Raw genomic sequence first — 18,869 nt, 5'->3', positions numbered from 1 at the left:
CCAGCCCCCTGATGAAAAGAGGTCACAGGTGTCCAGGCCCTACCTGACTGTTATGACAAGGTCCCTCCAAGAGGAGGAAGGGGAAGAGCTGGAGCCCCTGACAGAGGCCGTTTTCACGCCAGGTCATTACTGTCCGTGGAAGCATCAAACCCTGCTACGAGGGGCTGCAAAGGCGGAGCATATGGTGATGCCGATTTCTTTTCGCCCCTTTTCACGTAGCCCTGCTGCATAATGGCTCCGCTGTGCAGCACGCAGGAGCCCAGGAACCCCTCCGATCTGACGTTGTTTCTCCAGACCGTCCTGAGGCCAATTTGCAGCCTGACAGGAGGAACTCTCAGAAAAGACAGTTGTTAGGAGTGCTGAAGTTTTTGCAGTTTCCCAATAATCAGCAAGGGGCAGGTGCACCATTAAGAGAAACCACAGGTTTATTGAAACTCTGTAAGGGCAAGTTCTTTACAGGAAAGACAGGCTACAGCCAGCAAGGCTGGACCCCCCTGAGTGGAGAGTGGTTTCCCTGGGGGAAAGGATGCCCGGCACACTTCCCTTGTTATACTGTGAGAGAGCTCTTGGGGGGGGGGGGGGGCGGGGGGGTCAGCAGAAGTGTCCACCTCCTCTCGGAACCCCTGGGCCCTGCCTCAGGACAGGCACATCCTACGTGTCTGATGTACGAATGCACGAGTGAGGAATGAATGAGTCGGTGGGTGGATGGATACACATCCCCATCCAGTTACTTAGGAAAGACTGCTTATGAAGAGGATAACACGTTCTGGGGCCAGGAGACCTCTGAGAAGGAGCCCACTATACGCTCAGCTGGTATTCCTCATCGCCGTGGCAGAACGAAGACTAGAAGGCAGGGCAGAGGGGGTGGCGAATGACAATCACATTCTGGGGATTCAGGACAATTAGGGAACCCTACACCACCCCTGGGTCCCTTAGTGCACTAGCTTTCTAGGGCCTACCGTAACAAAGTACCATAACCTAGGTAGCCTGGAACAAATTTACCATCTCACAGCTATGAACGATAGAGATCTGAAATCAGCTCAAGGCTCTAGGGGAGCGTCCTTCCGTGCCCCTTCCTAGCTTCTGGCAGTTGCTGTCAACCCCCGGCTTGTAGCCACGTCACGCAATCTCTGCCCCTATCATCCCATGGCCTTCTCTCTGTGTGTCTGTTTTCTCTTCCTAAGGACACCAGTCATTGGATTTAGGGCCCACCCTAATCTTCGCCAGTCACACCGGCAAAGACCCTACTTCCAAATAAGATCACATTCCAAGGTTCCAGATGGACATGAATGTGGGGGGATGCTATTCAACCCAATGCACTCAGTCATGGCAAGCCTTACAAGGCAAAGGCCACTAGGGGAGGACCGCCCCCCTTCCTGAACTGAGCTACATCGGTACAGTAAGAGGTAGGCTTCTTGCTGTGTTACTGATCCCGGGGAAGGAGGGAAATCTGTGGTTCCCCACGTGACCTGCTCTCTCATCCCCAAATCTCGGAGTCCTCTGCACAAGCGGGAGACAGGAGAGGGAGGCGTTCTGGTTTCTGGAAAAGGAGAGGTTGATGCCCATCAGCGGATCATAAAAGCAGCCAGTAGCCTACTACCCTACATAACAGGGGACAAAACAAAAGCAGGACACGAAGAAATGAAACACCTTCTCTCTCGTCCTCCCATCATCCGTGGGGTCTGGTGACTTGAGAAGTGAGTTAGCCACAGAACCAAACTGTCCAGCCAAGGGCAGTAAAAGGAGGGGGAGGTGGGGGAAAATGATAATTGTTCTGCGCTGAGCACGAGGGCACTCTACAAATGGCTCTCGTCTAGTCGTCCTGGCATCTGTGCATCAGGGATGGAAGGGCAGTGAAGAGCGACGATGAAGAAGGAGGGCAGCCTGCGTGCATTCCAGGGGAGCAGCGGAGTCCTTCTCGTGAACTCGTGGCTTTGAAAGGCAAGGCTCCAACAAGCCAGGATGGGAGGAAGGAGAGGAAGGGCATTCATGGTCTTTATCTAAAAAAGAAAGAGATAGGGGGCGCCCGGGCGGCTCAGTTGGTTAAGCATCCGACTTCGGCTCAGGTCGTGATCTCGCGGTCCGTGAGTTCGAGCCCCGCGTCGGGCTCTGTGCAGACAGCTCGGAGCCTGGAGCCTGCGTTGGATTCTGTGTCTCCCTCTCTCTCTTCCCCCTCCCCTGCTCTCTCTCTCTCTGTCTCTCAAAAATAAACAAACATTAAAAAAAAGAAAGAAAGAAAGAAACAGATATTTCAATCCCACTTGCTCTCCTTCTCCAACCCAGAAGTCCAAGAGACAGGAAGTCAGAGAAAGACAGCCAGACAGGAAATGGGAAGCAGAGGAAAGGTCCATGCAGGGAGAGCACGGTCTCAGCAGCACGCGGCAGGCCAGTCTGAGGAGAAAGGCAGCAAGCCATGGACCCCCTTTACTGGGATGACCAGAGGCCTGAGGGACAGAAATGTGGACTGTCGGATCTGTGCGGTTCTACGTTACATGCAGCAAAGCCCCCTTCTTATCCCTAAACCTCAGCAATACTCCCTGGTGTGAATAAACATCAGTGGAGACTGTACTCTCAAATCAAGGGGGTAGGGGACTAATGGCGTAAGCGGACCAGGCAGAGCACTGGGAGAAGACATATGAAGCAGAAGGCAAAAGTGGCTGCCTGGAGACTGTAGGCAGCCACCCCAGGTAGCCCCAGAAATCCCGGGGGGCGGGGAGGGACACTAAGGACCTCTCATAGGTCCGTGGGGAGGGCTTGAGTCATTTCACTGGCATGTTGGGGGAAAAGGCAGAAGGACTTAGTCCCAGTTCTACAGGGAAGGGATTACCTCCGCTTTAGAACCCAAGCCCAGCAAAGCACAGAGCATTTCCAGAAGCTGGACAAGAGCACAGGTGCCGGGGGATGATGCTACAGCGTGAACCGAGGTCTGATCTAAGCCAGAGCTCGTGCCCTTTCCATCCACCCAGCTTCCCTGAAACAGACATGGATTCTTCTCTTTTTTTTCCAGATCAGACAAGGCCCAGGCCATGAGCAATGACGCAGACAGGCTGCCGCTGGTACGCAGCCATTCCCAAGAGTTCTTCCAGTCTCATCAGAAAGAGGCTGGGGGCACCCGGGTGGCTCAGTCGGTTCAGCGTCCGACTTCGGCTCAGGTCACGATCTCACGGCTCGTGGATTCGAGCCCCACGTCGGGCTCTGTGCGGACAGCTCGGAGCCTGGAGCCTGCTTCCGATTGCGTGTCTCCCTCTCTCTCTCTCTGCCCTCCTCTGCTCACTCTCTGTCTCTCAAAAATGAATAAAGACGTTGAAAAAAAATTTAAAGAAAAAGAGGCTGAGAAAACATCACCCTCAGCAAAGGAAGATAAAATAAAGGCCACAGCAACTTTGCGTGTGGATTCCTGTCTTTGCAAAGCCCAGGCCTGGGCCCCAAATAATGACCGGTTCCACGGGATAAGTGAGTATTCCAGCTGTGGCCTTTGTGAAGAAAAGTGAAAGGTAGCAAAGCAAATAAACTTCCAAGGTCTTTGCCGCCATGCTGACCCAGGGGAGCCCCTTCCTTCCCCAGTTTACCCATATTGATGATGGCGGGGGGCGCTGGCTGAAACATTCCAGGTCAGCAACATGGGCGGTGGTCTTGCAAAAGAACTATTTTCTCAGTGATTTATGACTGGGAGGGTCTGTGTATCAGGAGGAAGGAAGGGTCTCCCCTAGGAGGGACTCTGAGGGTCCGAGCCCACTCGCAGGAATAGACATGGGGCATCACCCCTCAGCAGCTCCCCCCACGCTTGACAGGAAAAGAGCTCCTATCCCCAGACCCGTGCACAGCTCCCCATGAGGTCCTGAGTCGAATCCGAGAACCCCAGACACGTCAGCACGGTGTGCAGAGGGAGGGCAGTCACTCAGACCTGGTGGCCGGGAAGACGAGGGGGGGAGGAGTGGTGACTTTCCCCAGGGATCAGACACTCACAGTAGGAGCTGCCGAGCAGCACCGGGGCCCAAGCATCGCCATCCCCGGCCCTGAAAGTCACTTCCCGGCATCCTGGCCACGGTCCTGTTGCCCTGCAGGGAAATTGTGTGCAGAGCGATGGGGCCCTTTTCAGAAACAGATTCTACCCATGGCAGTATTGTTTGCAGTAACCAAATAGCTGAACACCACCAACACTGTGATCTTTTATTTTCTTTTTTTGAGAGAGAGAGAGCACAAGGGGGGCAGGGGAAGAGAGAGAGAGGGAGAGAATCCCAAGCAGGCTCTGCACTGTCAGCACAGAGCCTGATGAGGGGCTCGATCTCACAAAAGCACAAGATCATGACCCCCAGGTGCCCCCACACGGATCTTGAAGTCAACCAGCATGTGCCTTTTTTTTTTTTATGTTTATTTTTCAGAGAGAGAGACAGAGTGTGAGTGATGGAGGGGCAGAGAGAGACAGAGAGAGACACAGAATCCGAAGCAGGCTCCAGGCTCTGAGCTGTCAGCAAGGAGCCCGACGCGGGGCTCGAACTCACGAACTGTGAGATCATGACCTGAGCCGAAGTCGGACGCTTAAGTGACAGAGCCAACCAGGTGCCCCAGCCAGAGCGTGTCTTAACCTGAAACATTCACGGTTAAAAATGTATCTTCCTAGGCTCTCCCCAGCTTCCGGCATGCACAGATCTTTATGCGTACTCATCCAAAATGGACGAGACCATTCAAATGTGGGGAAGAGGACTTTCTTTTTAACGTCTTAAAAAAATGAACCACCTAGAATGCATTATGCTAAGGGAAATAAGTCCATCGGAGAAAGATACATACCATAGGATTTCCATGGGAATAAAAGGCATAAGCCTAGGGGATATAGTCGATGATACCACAACAGTGTTTACGGTGACAGACGACAGCTATACTCGGAGTGAGCACAGCATAACATATAAACTTATCAAATCGCTACATTGTACACCTGAAACTAATGTCACATTGTGTGTCAACTATGCTCAAATAAAAATAAAAAAGAATACGGGCACCTGGGTGGCTCAGTCGGTTAAGCATCTGACTTTGGCTCAGGTCATGATCTCGCCAGTGTGTGGGTTCAAGCCCCGCATCGGGCTCTCCGCTGTCAGCATGGAGCCCGCTTCAGATCCTCTGTCCCTCTCTCTCTCTGCCCCTTCTCCACTCATGCTCTCTCTCTCTCTCTCTCAAAAAATAAACTTAAAAAAAAAAATAAAGAAATAAAAAAGAATAAAATATTTTTTACATTAAAAAAATTTAATTGTGGTAAAAGACTTACATAATTCACCATCCTGAGCGTTTTTAAGGGCACATTTGAGTAGTGTTAAACATATCTGCATTGTTGTAAGACAGATCTCTAGAACCTTCTCATCTTGCAAAACTGAAACTGTAACCATAAACAACTGTCTCCATTTTCTTTTAGTTCTGAGCTTTAAAAATCCTATTAATAGACTATGGCATGCAGTAATTCATTTTCCAGTTCAAAAGTTTCTGGAAACATTACTCATGACAGACTTGAAAAGAATCACCACCTTCCTCTGCCCCGACCTGAGGGTTCACAGGAGGATGGTAAGAACAGAACAAAGAGAGCAGAAGCAAAGGTAAATGAATTTTTCATAAATAAGAGTTCCAGGAAAAACAGGCTCCGGGCGGTTGCATTCAGACCACAAAGTCACCTTAGGTCTGAGCGGCTGAGTCGGTTCGGTAATCTCTGCCTTTGGCCTCGTGAACTTGCACAAAGGGACCGTGCCAACCACAGGGCAGTGAGCAAGGTTCACTTGCCCACGTGGACTTGGGGGCCCCTGCGCGGCCCCAGCCCCTCAGATGTGACCACCACCACGTGGCGTCACAAAGGCCAGCTCCCCTCTGGGCAGACTGCTAAGTAGCTGTGAGAAGAAAGATGGCCCTAAATATTTGGGGTGGGAAAAGAGCCCCATTCCAAGTCTGCACTTGAAACCCACCTGGAATTCACACTGTTAACTCTGTCTTTGTGTTTAAGTTGCCCCATGGACCTATCTTCAAACACACACACATCCCAAGAATAACTTCACAGGGAAATATTTATTTCATGAGACTCTCACAGGATGCCCTTTGCCCCTTACCAACAACGGATGAATTCCTGCCCACAGACAGACACCGGGACCTTCTCTTTAAAGCAAGCAGACTGAAGCTGTGCCGAGCGACACAGGAGCACACAGGACCGCTCACATACCCTCCTGCATCTGTGTCTCCAGTCTGCGCATTCCAGAAAGCCTAGAGGCCCTGGGCCGCAGCACACGGGACCTATGATTGCAACTCCAGCAGAAACCAGCCCCATAGGAGGCCCAGGTCCCAAACCGGGCTGGCCTCGAACATCCTCTCTGGATCAGCCTTGAAAATGCACACGCCCTTGGAGCCAGCGATCCTGTTTACCGTAACCTAATGTTAAACGCCAGTCCTATAAATTGAATGATCCTGTAATTTAGACGAATAAATAATCGTGGAAGCACACAAGGGCCCAGAAACAAAGACATTCCTTGTGCGGTTCTTTATGGAACCAAAACACTGGGAACAAAACTGAACACCCAACTGCAAGGCAGACTAAAAACAGGACGTGGTCAACAGACTAGACGACGCATTCACAAGACAGATGGTCTCTAATGGTCTTAATGACATAAAAAAGGCTTCACGATCTAGTAAGTACCAATATATAACAAAGAATCTGTCTGGTGCAAGTGTGAGTAGGTAGGTAGAGAGGCCCATCTCTCTCACCAATGCAGAGTTTGTATTCTAAACATTCATCCTTGGCGAAGCAAGAACGTGGATATTATGGGATTGAGAGAAAGGCAATAAGTGACATTAAACATGCTTTGAAAACACAGCAAATGTAAGTTCACGGTGGGGGGCTGGATGGCGACAGAAATGGCCTGATGGCCACTGTAACACCTGAGAACATCAGAGCTGGTGGTTCACTTCCTCCAAGTAGGGGAACCCCAGAAGTGGCAAGCCCTCACTCTCTTGTTGGGCAAGAATGGTAAGGAAAGCTAGAACCCAAAGCTGAACACTTTGCATCCTAGGGACCGCCTGCAGGTGGACAGGGATGTGGAAATTCCTACAGGCCCTAATGAAGAGCCTTAGTAACGTTCTAGGAGCCCACTTCCTTCCCTGGAGATGTCCAGTCAGGATGAAGGGGCTGCCATCCACAAGGCTTCCCATGGGCACAAACTCACAAGTTCTGAAAGGCCAGACGGAGCCGGTCATGAGCCAGACCAGATCAGCCTGTCCAGAGCAGGTACCAGCAAGGATCCAGACGACATGTGTGAATTCAAGCCCGCCTCTTCCTGCCACCCTGAGGTCACACCCAGATGCCACCGTGTGAAAACAGGCCACGGGGAATACAACGACCTCAAGGGACAAGCGTTTACCCCAAGACACAGGCACCCAAGCAAAGCGACTTCAACCGAAAAGAGGCGACATACACGGTCACACGAACCCACCCACGGTCTGGGTAGAGGAAGAGTAGCAGGAACACTCAAAGACAAGGAAACATGCCACCAGAAATTCGCTCTAGTTTTTTTCTTTTGCTTGCTTCTGAGTGGTGGTGTTGAGTGAATTTTCAACCTTGAAACATGCATCATCTTAAAATCCCAGTCGGCAAAGCACAGCTGGCACGTCCATTTGCTACTACCCCCCAAATATCCGTGGTGTTTCTGAGGAGGGTTATGGGAGATTTTCATTTACTTCCTTTCTGCTTTGCTCTGTTTTCTAAACATTCTTCAATAGGTGTGGTATATATGTATATATATATATATATATATATATATATATATATGTATATTTTTTTTTTTACACGAGAAAAAGATTGCTTGGCACGTCTGTAGTCACCTTGGCCAGGCACCCGTTCTCCACCAGCACCCCACCTGCAGCAAATACGGAAAAGCAAGCCCACCTGGCAGCGGACAGCCCAGGATCTCCATCCTCATACAGATGCTCCCGTTGTCGAACCAGGACCGTGGATTTATGCGGATGTAGCGGGCCACCATGGGGACGGGCAGCTCGTTGAGAACAGGGATCTCTTTTTCACTGTTTCCTTCAAATATCTATTTATGCATGAGGGGGAAAAGGGAGGATCTTTCAGAGCCTGATTGCCAAGGGATAAAAGGGTCAGTAAACTATTCACTCCAAAAGACTTTACTGAGACACGCCCAATATGTGCTGGGCATTGAAGGGAGAAGAGAAATGAATCAGGCGTAGACCCTGCCCTCAGGACGCCCCCAATCTCCTGGGGCAGCGGGGAGAAAAGGAGGAGGTAATAGTTAGATAATCCAGGCGAAAGCTCTTAGTGCCATGACAGAGGGATAGCCACGGAGCTCTGGGATTTCAGAAGAAGGGAAGGACCAGACAGAGCTTCAGGGAGCAGGTGGCGTGTGAACTGTCCTCGAAGGCAAACTATTTAGATCTGTAGGGACGGCAGGGATTCTAGAGAAAAGCAGCAGCAATGACTGGAGAAGCCCAGAGGTGGGATTCAGAAAGAGCAGAGTAGCTAGCTCACTGCCACTGGAACACAGGAGGAGCGTGTGCAGGGGGTAAGAACGAGAAAGAAGGTTGAAACCGGAGGCTGCCGTCAGCTTATCTAAGACTGTGGACACCACGTTAGGAAGGACGCGCCTGAGAACCGGAGGAAGAGGGTGGCATGGTCAGAACCGGCGGATCTGGAGCGGATCACGGAGCGCAAAGATGGGGGTCACTGAAGAGGCTGGGGAACTGCTGTCACTGAGCCGCTGTGAGGGACCCCAGCATACTGCACGTGCCACCAGTCTCCCAAGGCTGACCTGGGAGCTGTGGAAGACACTGCGTCCCAGCAGCTGGGATCGCACATTACCTCTAAATGGGCCACCTGGCACTGAGCTTCGGGGCACGGCCGAGAGGGGCGCTACCCGTCATCGGCGTGAGTTGACACGGAACCCGCGGACAGTGAGGGGGCACCCACTGCCTCTCTCCGCACACACCCGCACGGCCGGACACCAAGGGCGCGCACAGAGGGAAGAGGAAACTCACCATGTCTCCCGATCCATTCTTAACAGTGACCCACGTGTGGCTGTCATTGCTCACCATGACCTTGTAGGAGGTCACCCAGTCGCTCCTAAGAGAAAATAAAACGTCACTGGGACTACACGTTGTAAAAGGTGCACCTATTCCCCGTAGAGGTGTAGCAATGAGGGAAGTGCAGTTAGCCCCTGAACGACACGGTTATGAACGGCACGGGCACACTTCTACGCGGATTTTTTTCAATCCAGTTCAGTACTGTAAATGTATGTTCTCTTCTTAGATTTTCTAAGAACGTTTTCTTTTCTCTAGCTTATTTTATTGTAAGAATACAGCATATAATACGTGTATCATACAAAATATGTGTTAATTGACTATTTATGTTAACAGTAAGGCTTCCTTCTGGTCAACAGTAAAACAGTAAGCTGTTAAGTTGTTGTTTTTTTTTTTTCTTTTTTCATTTTTAAATGTTTATTTGAGAGAGAGAGAGTAGGGGAAGGCGAGAGAGAGAAGGAGACAGAGAATCCCAAGCAAATTCTGTGCTGTCAGCTCGGGGCTCAAACTCACAAACCACGAGATCGTGACCTGAGCTGAAATCAAGAGTCGGACGCTTCACCGACTGAGCCAGCCAGATGCCCCAGTGGTTAAGTTTTTAGACAGCCAGAAGTTATACCCAGATTTTTGACGACACAGGGTGTCGGCACCCCTAACCCCTGCATGGTTCGAGGGCCAACAGCAGGTCCCAGAGGTGGAAGACGCTGTTTCACACCCTGGCCCCACTGCTCACGCTCCCTGTGGCCTCGGCCGGCTAACCGACCCGTCTGTGCCACTGCTGACTCATCTGTAAAAAGAGGGTCTTATAAGCACCAAGAGTAAAGGATGAACGTGAGCCTTCGATGGTTTAATACTCCTTAAACACTTAGGAGAGTGCCTGGTCTCTGCTCAGCTCTATCTGTTGATCACACATAAAGACACAAGCGTTTACGTATTTGTTGATTCTGCACATTACATCACACACAATAGTCGAGTTCCACGTGGAAAAACAACCTCAGTAAAAAGTGCCAAGTCCCTCTAGAAATTTCCTTTGGAAAATGACTTGGGAACAGAACACACTAGATGCCACGAACCGCAAACCTAACAGTCTGACTAAGAGACGCTGGGCTTCTCCTTGGCTGTCCCTCCACCCCCAGCAATGATCCAGTGACAGCTGGGCCCAAAGCCAGACCCACCATCACCACCACCCCCCCACCCCCCCCCCACTGCACAGAGATCACAGAGGTGACAACGCCCATGAATGGACTTCCCACAGTGGGGGTCAACCCGATAGACCATGCGAAACAACCACCTTCGTGTGGAAAACACATCTTTTTCCCTCGAGCCTCAGTCGTTTATAACATTCGTTGTTAATCGATACGGAAGATTCTTTCTGAGCACCGTCCTTTTTAATTTTTAAAATACTGGAACTAAACACCAATGTAGTGATCCTCTGGAACATTCCTCCAGGTGAAGCCCTCGGAGCCCTTCTTTTCCTCCTGTGAAATCCGCCTGGACTCAGGACCAGGTATATCCCGCTACGGTTCGGAGTTTCTGGATCAGTGCTGCCTAGTAAAGTTCATGTAGAAAGATGTGCTGCGTCTATTCATTCTGGCTCATCTGACTTGTGAAAATCACTCCTAGGTGCTTTCATTCGTGCTTGGAAACAAACCCTCCCCTCCAGCCTTCTCTCTCCCCTTCTGTCCTCCTCACCAGCTTCGTCTGAATACCTGCCGGAAGCCAGAAGCTGTCCAACAACCTGTCCCCCCCACCCCCGGGGAGGGTGAAGGCTGAGCCCACGCCTGCAGATTGAGATGCACCAGGCACGTCTTCTGAAAGGCACCTCGGCACAGCTCAGGTCTTTTGCGCTGGAAAATAGCCTTGCCCGAAACAGCAACCCGTTTCCCACATTCAAATAACCTCCAAAGGCCTTGCAACTGCAGCCCCTTTTGTTATCTGTCTGTCTGCTACTAACACCCCCACAGTGACACGGCAAGGCAGCCCGCAGGGGTGAAGGGCGCATCCCATCTACAGAGACGGAGGTGGTGGCCTTAGGAAGCCTCTGAGTCAAAAGAAACACACAAGGGACGCCTGGGTGGCTCAGCCGGTGAAGCATTCGACTCCTGATTTCAGCTTCGGTCATGATCTCATAGTTCATGGGATCAAGCCCCACGTCGGGCTCTGTGCTGACAGCGTGGAGCCTGCTTGGGATTCTCTTTCTCCCTCTCTCTCTCTCTCTCTCTCTCTCTCTGCTTCTCCTCCGTTTGCATGCACACTCTCTCAAAATAAATAAACATTTAATTGAAAAAAAAGACATACAAATAAGAGAGGGGCAGAAAGAAAAATTAAAAAGCTCTGCAAACAAAAGGGGAGAAAGAAGCAAATGAAAACCAAGTAACAATTTCTCAAACTTGAAACAAATGTGGACAAATCCGCTATTTATGTTTGAAGGGCAATTAATTGTTTACGTGGCTCTGACCTCTCCTCTGGACCGCAGACCTCCATCATTTGTTCTGTCTGACATCATTTGTTCTGTCTGGCACTTCTCATGCCCCACCTGAAATTGACCTCGCCCCAACCGACTGATACATGTCTCCGCTCTGAGCCCCAACCTGGGCCAGACCGAGCCTCTGCCTTAGAGAAGGTACTGGTATCCCCGCAGGGGAACAAAATCCCTGGGTCCTCTGTGGCGCCCCACTCTCTCTCCCCCACCTGCCCACCTCCACTCAGACCATCACCAAGTTCTGCCAGTTTCACCTCCCGGGTTGTTTTCTAGAATCTCTCCAACTCTCTCCAACCTCACTGCCACCACCCCAGCCCATTCTCTCTGGCCAGGACCGTTGCATTTCCCTCCACCTGGTCTCTTGGCATTGAAACTGCCTCCCCATCTATCCTGCAGTCAGAGACTGGCTTTTCTAATGAAGTATTATCATGTCACCACCTGGTTCAAATACCACTCTTTGCTGGTAAAGTCCCAATCCTCATGACTTTCTAGAAGCCTCTTGCTTACCTTTTGCTTTGTGTGCTCTTTCTTTCAATTCCTGATAGCGACTACACTCTCTCTTGCCTCAGGGCCTTTGCACATACTGTTTCCATCTTCTTCCTCTACCATCCTGTCTGCCTCTAAATTATTCAGACTTCAAACCATATCAGATAAGCCAGCCCTCATCCTGCAATCTAGCCAATTTCTTTTCTCATATGTTCCTTTCTTTCATGGTTTAATTCCACTTACACTTTTATATCCCTTTCTAGAATTTCCTGACGGTGTCTTTACCTCCCACTGAAGTATAAGCGTCTCAGAGATGGAGGAAGAAGAGACTATGGCACTTCAGAGGATGCAAAAGGAAGCCGATGTTCCTGGAGGGCAGAATGAGCATCAGGGCAGGACAACTGGGACTGGGTGGGCTTTGCGGGCCACTTGGTGGGGGTGCCCCTTCCTCTGCCAAGCAGTAGGGAGCCAGCCCCCTTGCTGTCCATCAAGAATGGTCAAAAGTACCTCGAGAACAATTAGAAAGTCTTGCAAAACTTCCACCTTATTAACAGCACACTTGGAAATCAGAGGCTACCTTAGCGTCTCTCGTTTCCTCTATGAAACTGGCTCTCCCTCCTACCCCCTTTGAACTCCCGCTGAAACAGAAGTGATGGCAGAGGTCCCCCTGCCACAGGTTTGTGAATAAACAGCCTTCCATTCTGTCTTGGGCTTAGCACGGCCTTTGACAATTCATACTACTGCCCATATTATGATTTTTTTCATTCTCACTGCTGTCTAGTATTCCGCTCAGAGGACGGACACTTTGTCCATTTTATTGCTATGGAGCATCTGAGTAGTTTCCACTTTGGGACACTATGAACGGTGGTTCTGTAAATATTCTTGCATGTATCTTTGGTGAATTTATACAAAGTTCTGCTTGGTGTATAATTAGAAATGGGATTGCTGGATTGCAGGGTCCCAGGGCATAGGTGTGTTCAGCAGTAGTAGTTTTCCAAATTAGCTCTCTATTTATACGCCAACCAGCAAAGTAGGAGAGTTCTGGTTGCTCTGCATTCTTGTCAGCACTTGGTATTACCTTTCTTTTTCATTTTAGCCATTCTGAAGGCTGTGTCCTGTTACTTCACTGTGGTTTTTATTTTAATTTCCTGGATGACTAATGAACTTCGACATGTTGTATGTTTATTGGGCATCTGAATATCACTTTCCGCGAAATGCTTATTCAATTATTCCCTTTTAATTAAGCTCTTTCTCATTTTGATTGGTAAGAGCTCCTTATGTATTCTTTGTTTTTTTTTAATGTAGGCTTCACATCCAGCATGGAGCCCAATACAGGGCTCAAACTCACAACTCTGAGACCAAGAGACCAAGACCTGAGCCGGAATCACGAACTGGACACTTAACCAATTGAGCCCCTCTTTCTATATCCTAGATGGGAGTTTTTTGTTGAACATATGGATTGCTACTATCTTCTACAGCTTGCATTCTCTTTTTCATTCTCTTTGTGGTAGCTTTTGGTAGAGTTTCTTAATCTTTACATAGTCAAATTAATCTTTTTTCTTTCTTTACTGTTTCCAGTATTTGTGCCTTTTTCAATAAATTTTTGCCTACTCCAAGATCATAAAGATTGTCTCCTATGCTTTCTTCCAAAAGCTTCATTGCTTTACCTCTTACATTTAGATCTGCACGCCATACAGAGATGATGACTGTTTGGTGTGAGGTAGGGGTCAAGATAGACTTTTTTTTTTTTTTTTTTCTATCAGGGCTTCCAACTTACCTAGAACCACTTATATGATTATTTTCCTACCGTGCCTTAGTGACACATTTGCTATAGATCATGAAATAGTATATGGGTGGGTGTGTTTCTTGATTCTGTTCCATTGGCCTATTTCCTATCTGGTACTAAACCCATCCTGTCTTGATTTGTATAACTTTATAGTAAGTCTTTATATCTGGTAGTGTACATTTTCCCACTCTGTTTTTACTTTTTACAGTTCCCTTGACTATTCTTAGCCCTTTGTGCTCTCATATATAAATTCTAGAATCACCTTACAATTTCCAAAACAAAGACCTTTGGATTTTAATTGGGATGGCACTAAATACATAGGTCAGTTTTGAGGGAATCAACATTTCTCAATGTTACATCTTCTAATCCATAAACATGGTAATTCCCTCTATTTATTTAGGTCTTGCTTTACTTATCTTTCGTTGGACTTACCCCTAGGTAGTTGATGTTTTCCATAATTTTATAAATGATATTACCTTAAATTCTATTTTCTCCTTGTTTGTTGCTAATAGGTAGAGGTACAAATGCTTCTTGTGTATTGATTTTGTACCCAGTTACTTTGCTAATTCATTCATTCTAATAGTCTAATAGGGATTCCTTTGTGTGTGTGTGTGTGTGTGTGTGTGTATATACACACTTCACACTCAGCCTGGAGCCCAATGCAGGGCTTGAACTCATAACCCTGAGGTCAAGACCCAAGCTGAAATCGAGAGTCAGACGTTTGCTGACTCTCGATTTTGGCTCAGGTCCATGCAGTCAGTGCAGAGCCTACTTGGGATTCTCTCTCTCCTCTCTCTCTGCCCCTCCCCTGCCCACCCTCCCTCTCTAAATAAATAAATATTATAAACATTATAAACATAAATTACAAACATAAATACATAAACATTAAAAAAAATCAGGGGCGCCTGGGTAGCTCAGTCAGTTAAGTGTCCGACTTCAGGTCAGGTCATGGTCTCATGGTCTCTAAGTTCCAGCCCCACGTCGGGCTCTGTGCTGACAGCTCGGAGCCTGGAGCCTGCTTCGGATTCTGCATCTCCCTCTCTCTCTGCCCCTCCCCTGCTTGCACTCTGCCCATGTCTCTCAAAAATGAATAAATGTTTTTTAAAAAAATTAAAAAAATAGGGGCGCCTGGGTGGCTCAGTCGGTTGGGTGTCTGACTTGGGCTCGGGTCATGATCTCACGGTTCGCGGGTTCGAGCCCTGCGTCGGGCTCTGTGCTGACGGCTCTGAGCCCAGAGCCTGCTTCAGATTCTGTGTCTCCCTCTTTCTCTGCCCCTCCCCCACTCATGCTCTGTCTCTGTCACTCTCTCAAAAATAAATAACATTAATTTTTTTTTTTAATTAGAAGAAAAAAAAACCAAAACAGGTGCTTAACCAATGGAGCCGCCCAGGTGCCATCTCCTTTGGATGCTTTTAAGGCCATGATCATGTCTTCTGAACATTATGACAGCTCTGCTTCTTTATTTCCCACTGTCAGGCCGATTATTCTTTTTCTTGCCTTATTTATTTCACTGGCTAGGACCTCCAGTTCAATGCCAAAAGAAGTGGTGTTACTAGATGACCTTGTCTCATTCCTGAGACTGAAGAAAGGTTTAGGTGTTTCACCGTTGAGTAAGATGTTTCCTGTAAGCTTCTTCCTGTGTTTGTTTGTTTCTTATTTTAACCAAGTATGAGCTCGTGATTTTTCAAATAACAAGGAAGTCTGAATGTCTGCAGCTTCTGGCACTTACGCAGCTGGTCGGTTGTGTCAGGGTCAACATCAACGGACGTTCATTTTTCATACTTGCTCTCTCAGGGTTCTCAGAGAACGCTGCGAGAGGGCTCCGTCTACATTCACTTTTCAATATTCGTTGTTTGAGGGCTAAGGAGGTGTTTTTCGTACTTGCCTCGGGGTTCTAAGAAAACATCAAGATACACTCATTTTTCACACTTACTGTCTTTGGGTTGGAAGCTAGTTGCTGCAGCTGCATAACATATCCGTGTTCAGAAAATATCGGATAGTATCTTTCAGTTTCTATCAAATCACTTTCTAATGTTGTAACAGGACAGTGTGCAATTCCTGTTGTTTGGGCTTTTTTTTTTTTTTCATATTAGAAACACTATAGTTCTTGAAATGAGTTAGCACACACAAGCTTTAGACTCACTGCAGAAGCTCCAGGTAGATTCCACAGTTATGTGCCCTGGAGCCCTTCACTGCAAGGGGCTTGACTGCACTCTACCATAGGGTTTTCTATAGATGTTATTTTTTCAGACTAAGGAAGCTCTTATTCATTCCTAGTTTAAAATGAAGCCTCTTTTTCTTGCTTTTAAACACAAATGGCTATAAAATTTTTCAGACGCCTTTTCTGCATTTATCAGGGTGATCATATTATTTTTCTCCTTAGTTCTGTTTATGTGGTGAATTATAGTGTTTGGTTACAACTGTGGCTAAACCACGCGTATATACCTAGAATAAATCCCACTTGGTGGTGACGTATGATCCTTTTTACGTACCGCTGAATTCAAGTTAGTAATATACTGCTTGACATTTTTTCTATCTATGCTCATGAAAAATAACTGTTGCATAATTTTGCTTTTTGTAACGTCCTCATCAGATTTTGATAACAAGGTTTATGCGAACTCATACTTAGGAAATGCTACACTGTTTTCATTCTCTATATTTTTTTAAGTGCCATTTCTTTCTTAAGTGTTTGGAAGAATTCAATCGAACTTTCTGAAATGGAGAGTTTTTTGGGTTTTTTTTTGTGGGACGATATTTAACAATGAACTGATATTTTTAGTAGATATTGGACTACTCTGATATTCTATTTCTTCTTCCGTCAGTTTTAATAACTTGTGCTTTTTGAGGAATTGCTGTATTTTGGCTATTTTCAATGTTATTGGCATAAACTTGTTCTTAGTATCATTTTATTGTCTCTCTAACGTCCGTAACATTTTTAGCGATGCTCCCCTTTGCAATTTTGATATCGGCCATTAATTTTTTCCCTCTTTTCCTAATCAGCCATGAGTTTATTAATTTTATTAATCTTTACAAACAATCAACTTTTGATTTCGTTTACCCTCTCTATTATTTGTTTCCTACTAAGAACCATATAAAACCATGTGTTTCATCTTAGGAACCATATGACCAAGACTGAAATGGTTAATTACCAACAATTTCCTAAGGGGCAAACTAATATCTTATTAATTTCTACTCTTATCTTTATTGTTTTCTTCTTGGTACATTCTTTAGGTTTGATGTGTTGTTCTTTTTGTACAGTTTCTTGAGATCATTAATTTTCAGTCTTTCTTCAATCCTAATATATGCATTTAAGGTTATAAAGTTCCTTCTGAGCACTGCTTTAGCTACATGCCATAATTTTTATATGTCATATCTTCCTTATCATTTAGTCAAAATATTAATTCCAGTTGTGATTTCTCCTTTAATCATGGACCGTTTAGGAGTACAGTTTTGTATTTTTATTATTATTTTGTTTTGTTTTGAGAGAGAGAGAGCACATAAGAGTGAGGAAGAGGGGCAGAGGGAGAGAGAATCTCAAGCAGGCTCGACACTCAGTGCAGAGTCTGACACAGGGCTCGATCCCACAATCCTGGGATCGTGACCTAAGCCAAAATCAAGAATCATCCAGGCACCCTTAGGAGTACAACTTTAAATTTCCAGGTGTGGGGGATTTCCCAGTTATCTTTCTATTACTGATTTCTAGTTTAACTCCATAATGAACAGAGAACAAACTTTGAATCACGTCAATCCTTTCACATTTGTTGAGACATCCTTCATGGCTCAGTATATGGTCAATTTGGGCTAATGCTCTATGAGCACTTGAAACCAATGTCAGTTCTGTAATTATTATGTGCAGTGTTCCGCATACAAAATTCTGATCAAATGTCCTGTGTTATTCAGATCTTCTGTATACTTAATGATTTTGTGCCTGCTTATTCTATCAGTTATAGAAAGAGGTGTGTAAAAGAATATCAACCTGACGGTGAATTTATCTGTTTCTCCTTCTCCTTCTCTAAACCTTGGAGTGCATACAGATCTAAGACTCTCACATAGTACTGGCAGATTGGCTTTTATGATTAAAAATGTCCCTTTTTTATTTCTATCAAAGCTTCTTGCCTTAAAGTCAACTATGTCTGACATTAAGATATCTAATTTTGTTTTATTTTGGATAGGATTTTTTTATTTCTTTCGATTCGTTTACTTTTAAAATCTTCTGTCTCCTTAAACATAAACTCTGCCTCCTGTAAACAGCATATAGTTCAGTTTTATGAGGTTTTTTCTCCTTCAGTACAACATGATCATATTATTTTTCTCTTGGAGAATGCATAGTTCATTTAAATGTGATGCAACTAATGTTGTATTTGGATTTATATGTACCATCTTACTATTTGTTTTCTATTTGACCCATTGGTTTCATTTCCCCTTTATTTTTTTTTTTTTGCATTTTTTATTTGATAAATCAAATATCCTTATTATTCTATTTTCTCTTTATTAACTTACTAGTTATATACTCACATTATTCTTTTCATAATTACCTTAAGTATTTCAATATGTATCCTTAAGTCACTAGTCTTTTTTTTTAATATATGAAATTTATTGTCAAATTGGTTTCCATACAACACCCAGTGCTCATCCCAAAAGGTGCCCTCCTCGATACCCATCAGCCACTCTCCCCTCCCTCCCACCCCCTTAAGTTACTAGTCTTATTCAAATTATAATTTCTGCTGCTTCCATGATCGTACTATGACCATCCAACACTTCAAGCCCATGTACCCCCCCCCCCATCTTTTGCATTCTTTTGGAACCCAATTTTAATTTTTAATCCTATTTATTGTTAATGTTACTATGTGTACTAAATATTTATATTTAATACTTAATTCATCTTAGTGTATATATTTTTTGAACCTCCTAATAAATTTCCATTGTTTCATATTAATAATACGAATAAGATTTACAAACCTACTCATTGACCCTTTCTGGTTCTTCTTCATTTATTTTTGCATTTCCATGTTTCCATCCGGCTCATTTTTTTCTGCTTGAAGAACCCCCTCAGAT

The 18,869-nt window shown here is 46.2% G+C and overlaps 1 protein-coding gene across 2 annotated transcripts in view; it reads right to left on the bottom strand.

Annotated features, from left to right (window-relative positions):
- Window positions 1-18,869, bottom strand: part of CPXM2 (carboxypeptidase X, M14 family member 2) — a 140,581-nt gene that overhangs the window by 35,747 nt on the left and 85,965 nt on the right. For both annotated transcript variants that reach the window (XM_060641267.3, XM_060641266.3), the window contains exons 5-6: window positions 9,019-9,103; window positions 7,910-8,060 (exon numbers count right to left, since the gene is read on the bottom strand). In XM_060641267.3, coding sequence (XP_060497250.3) covers window positions 7,910-8,060; window positions 9,019-9,103 — 236 coding nt within the window. The remainder of the gene's footprint in view (window positions 1-7,909; window positions 8,061-9,018; window positions 9,104-18,869) is intronic.

The sequence above is a fragment of the Panthera onca genome, chromosome D2 (assembly GCF_046562875.1).
Source record: "Panthera onca isolate mPanOnc1 chromosome D2, mPanOnc1 haplotype 2, whole genome shotgun sequence".
Taxonomy (NCBI): Eukaryota; Metazoa; Chordata; class Mammalia; order Carnivora; family Felidae; genus Panthera; species Panthera onca.
This window is presented reverse-complemented; position numbering and strand designations above follow the sequence as displayed.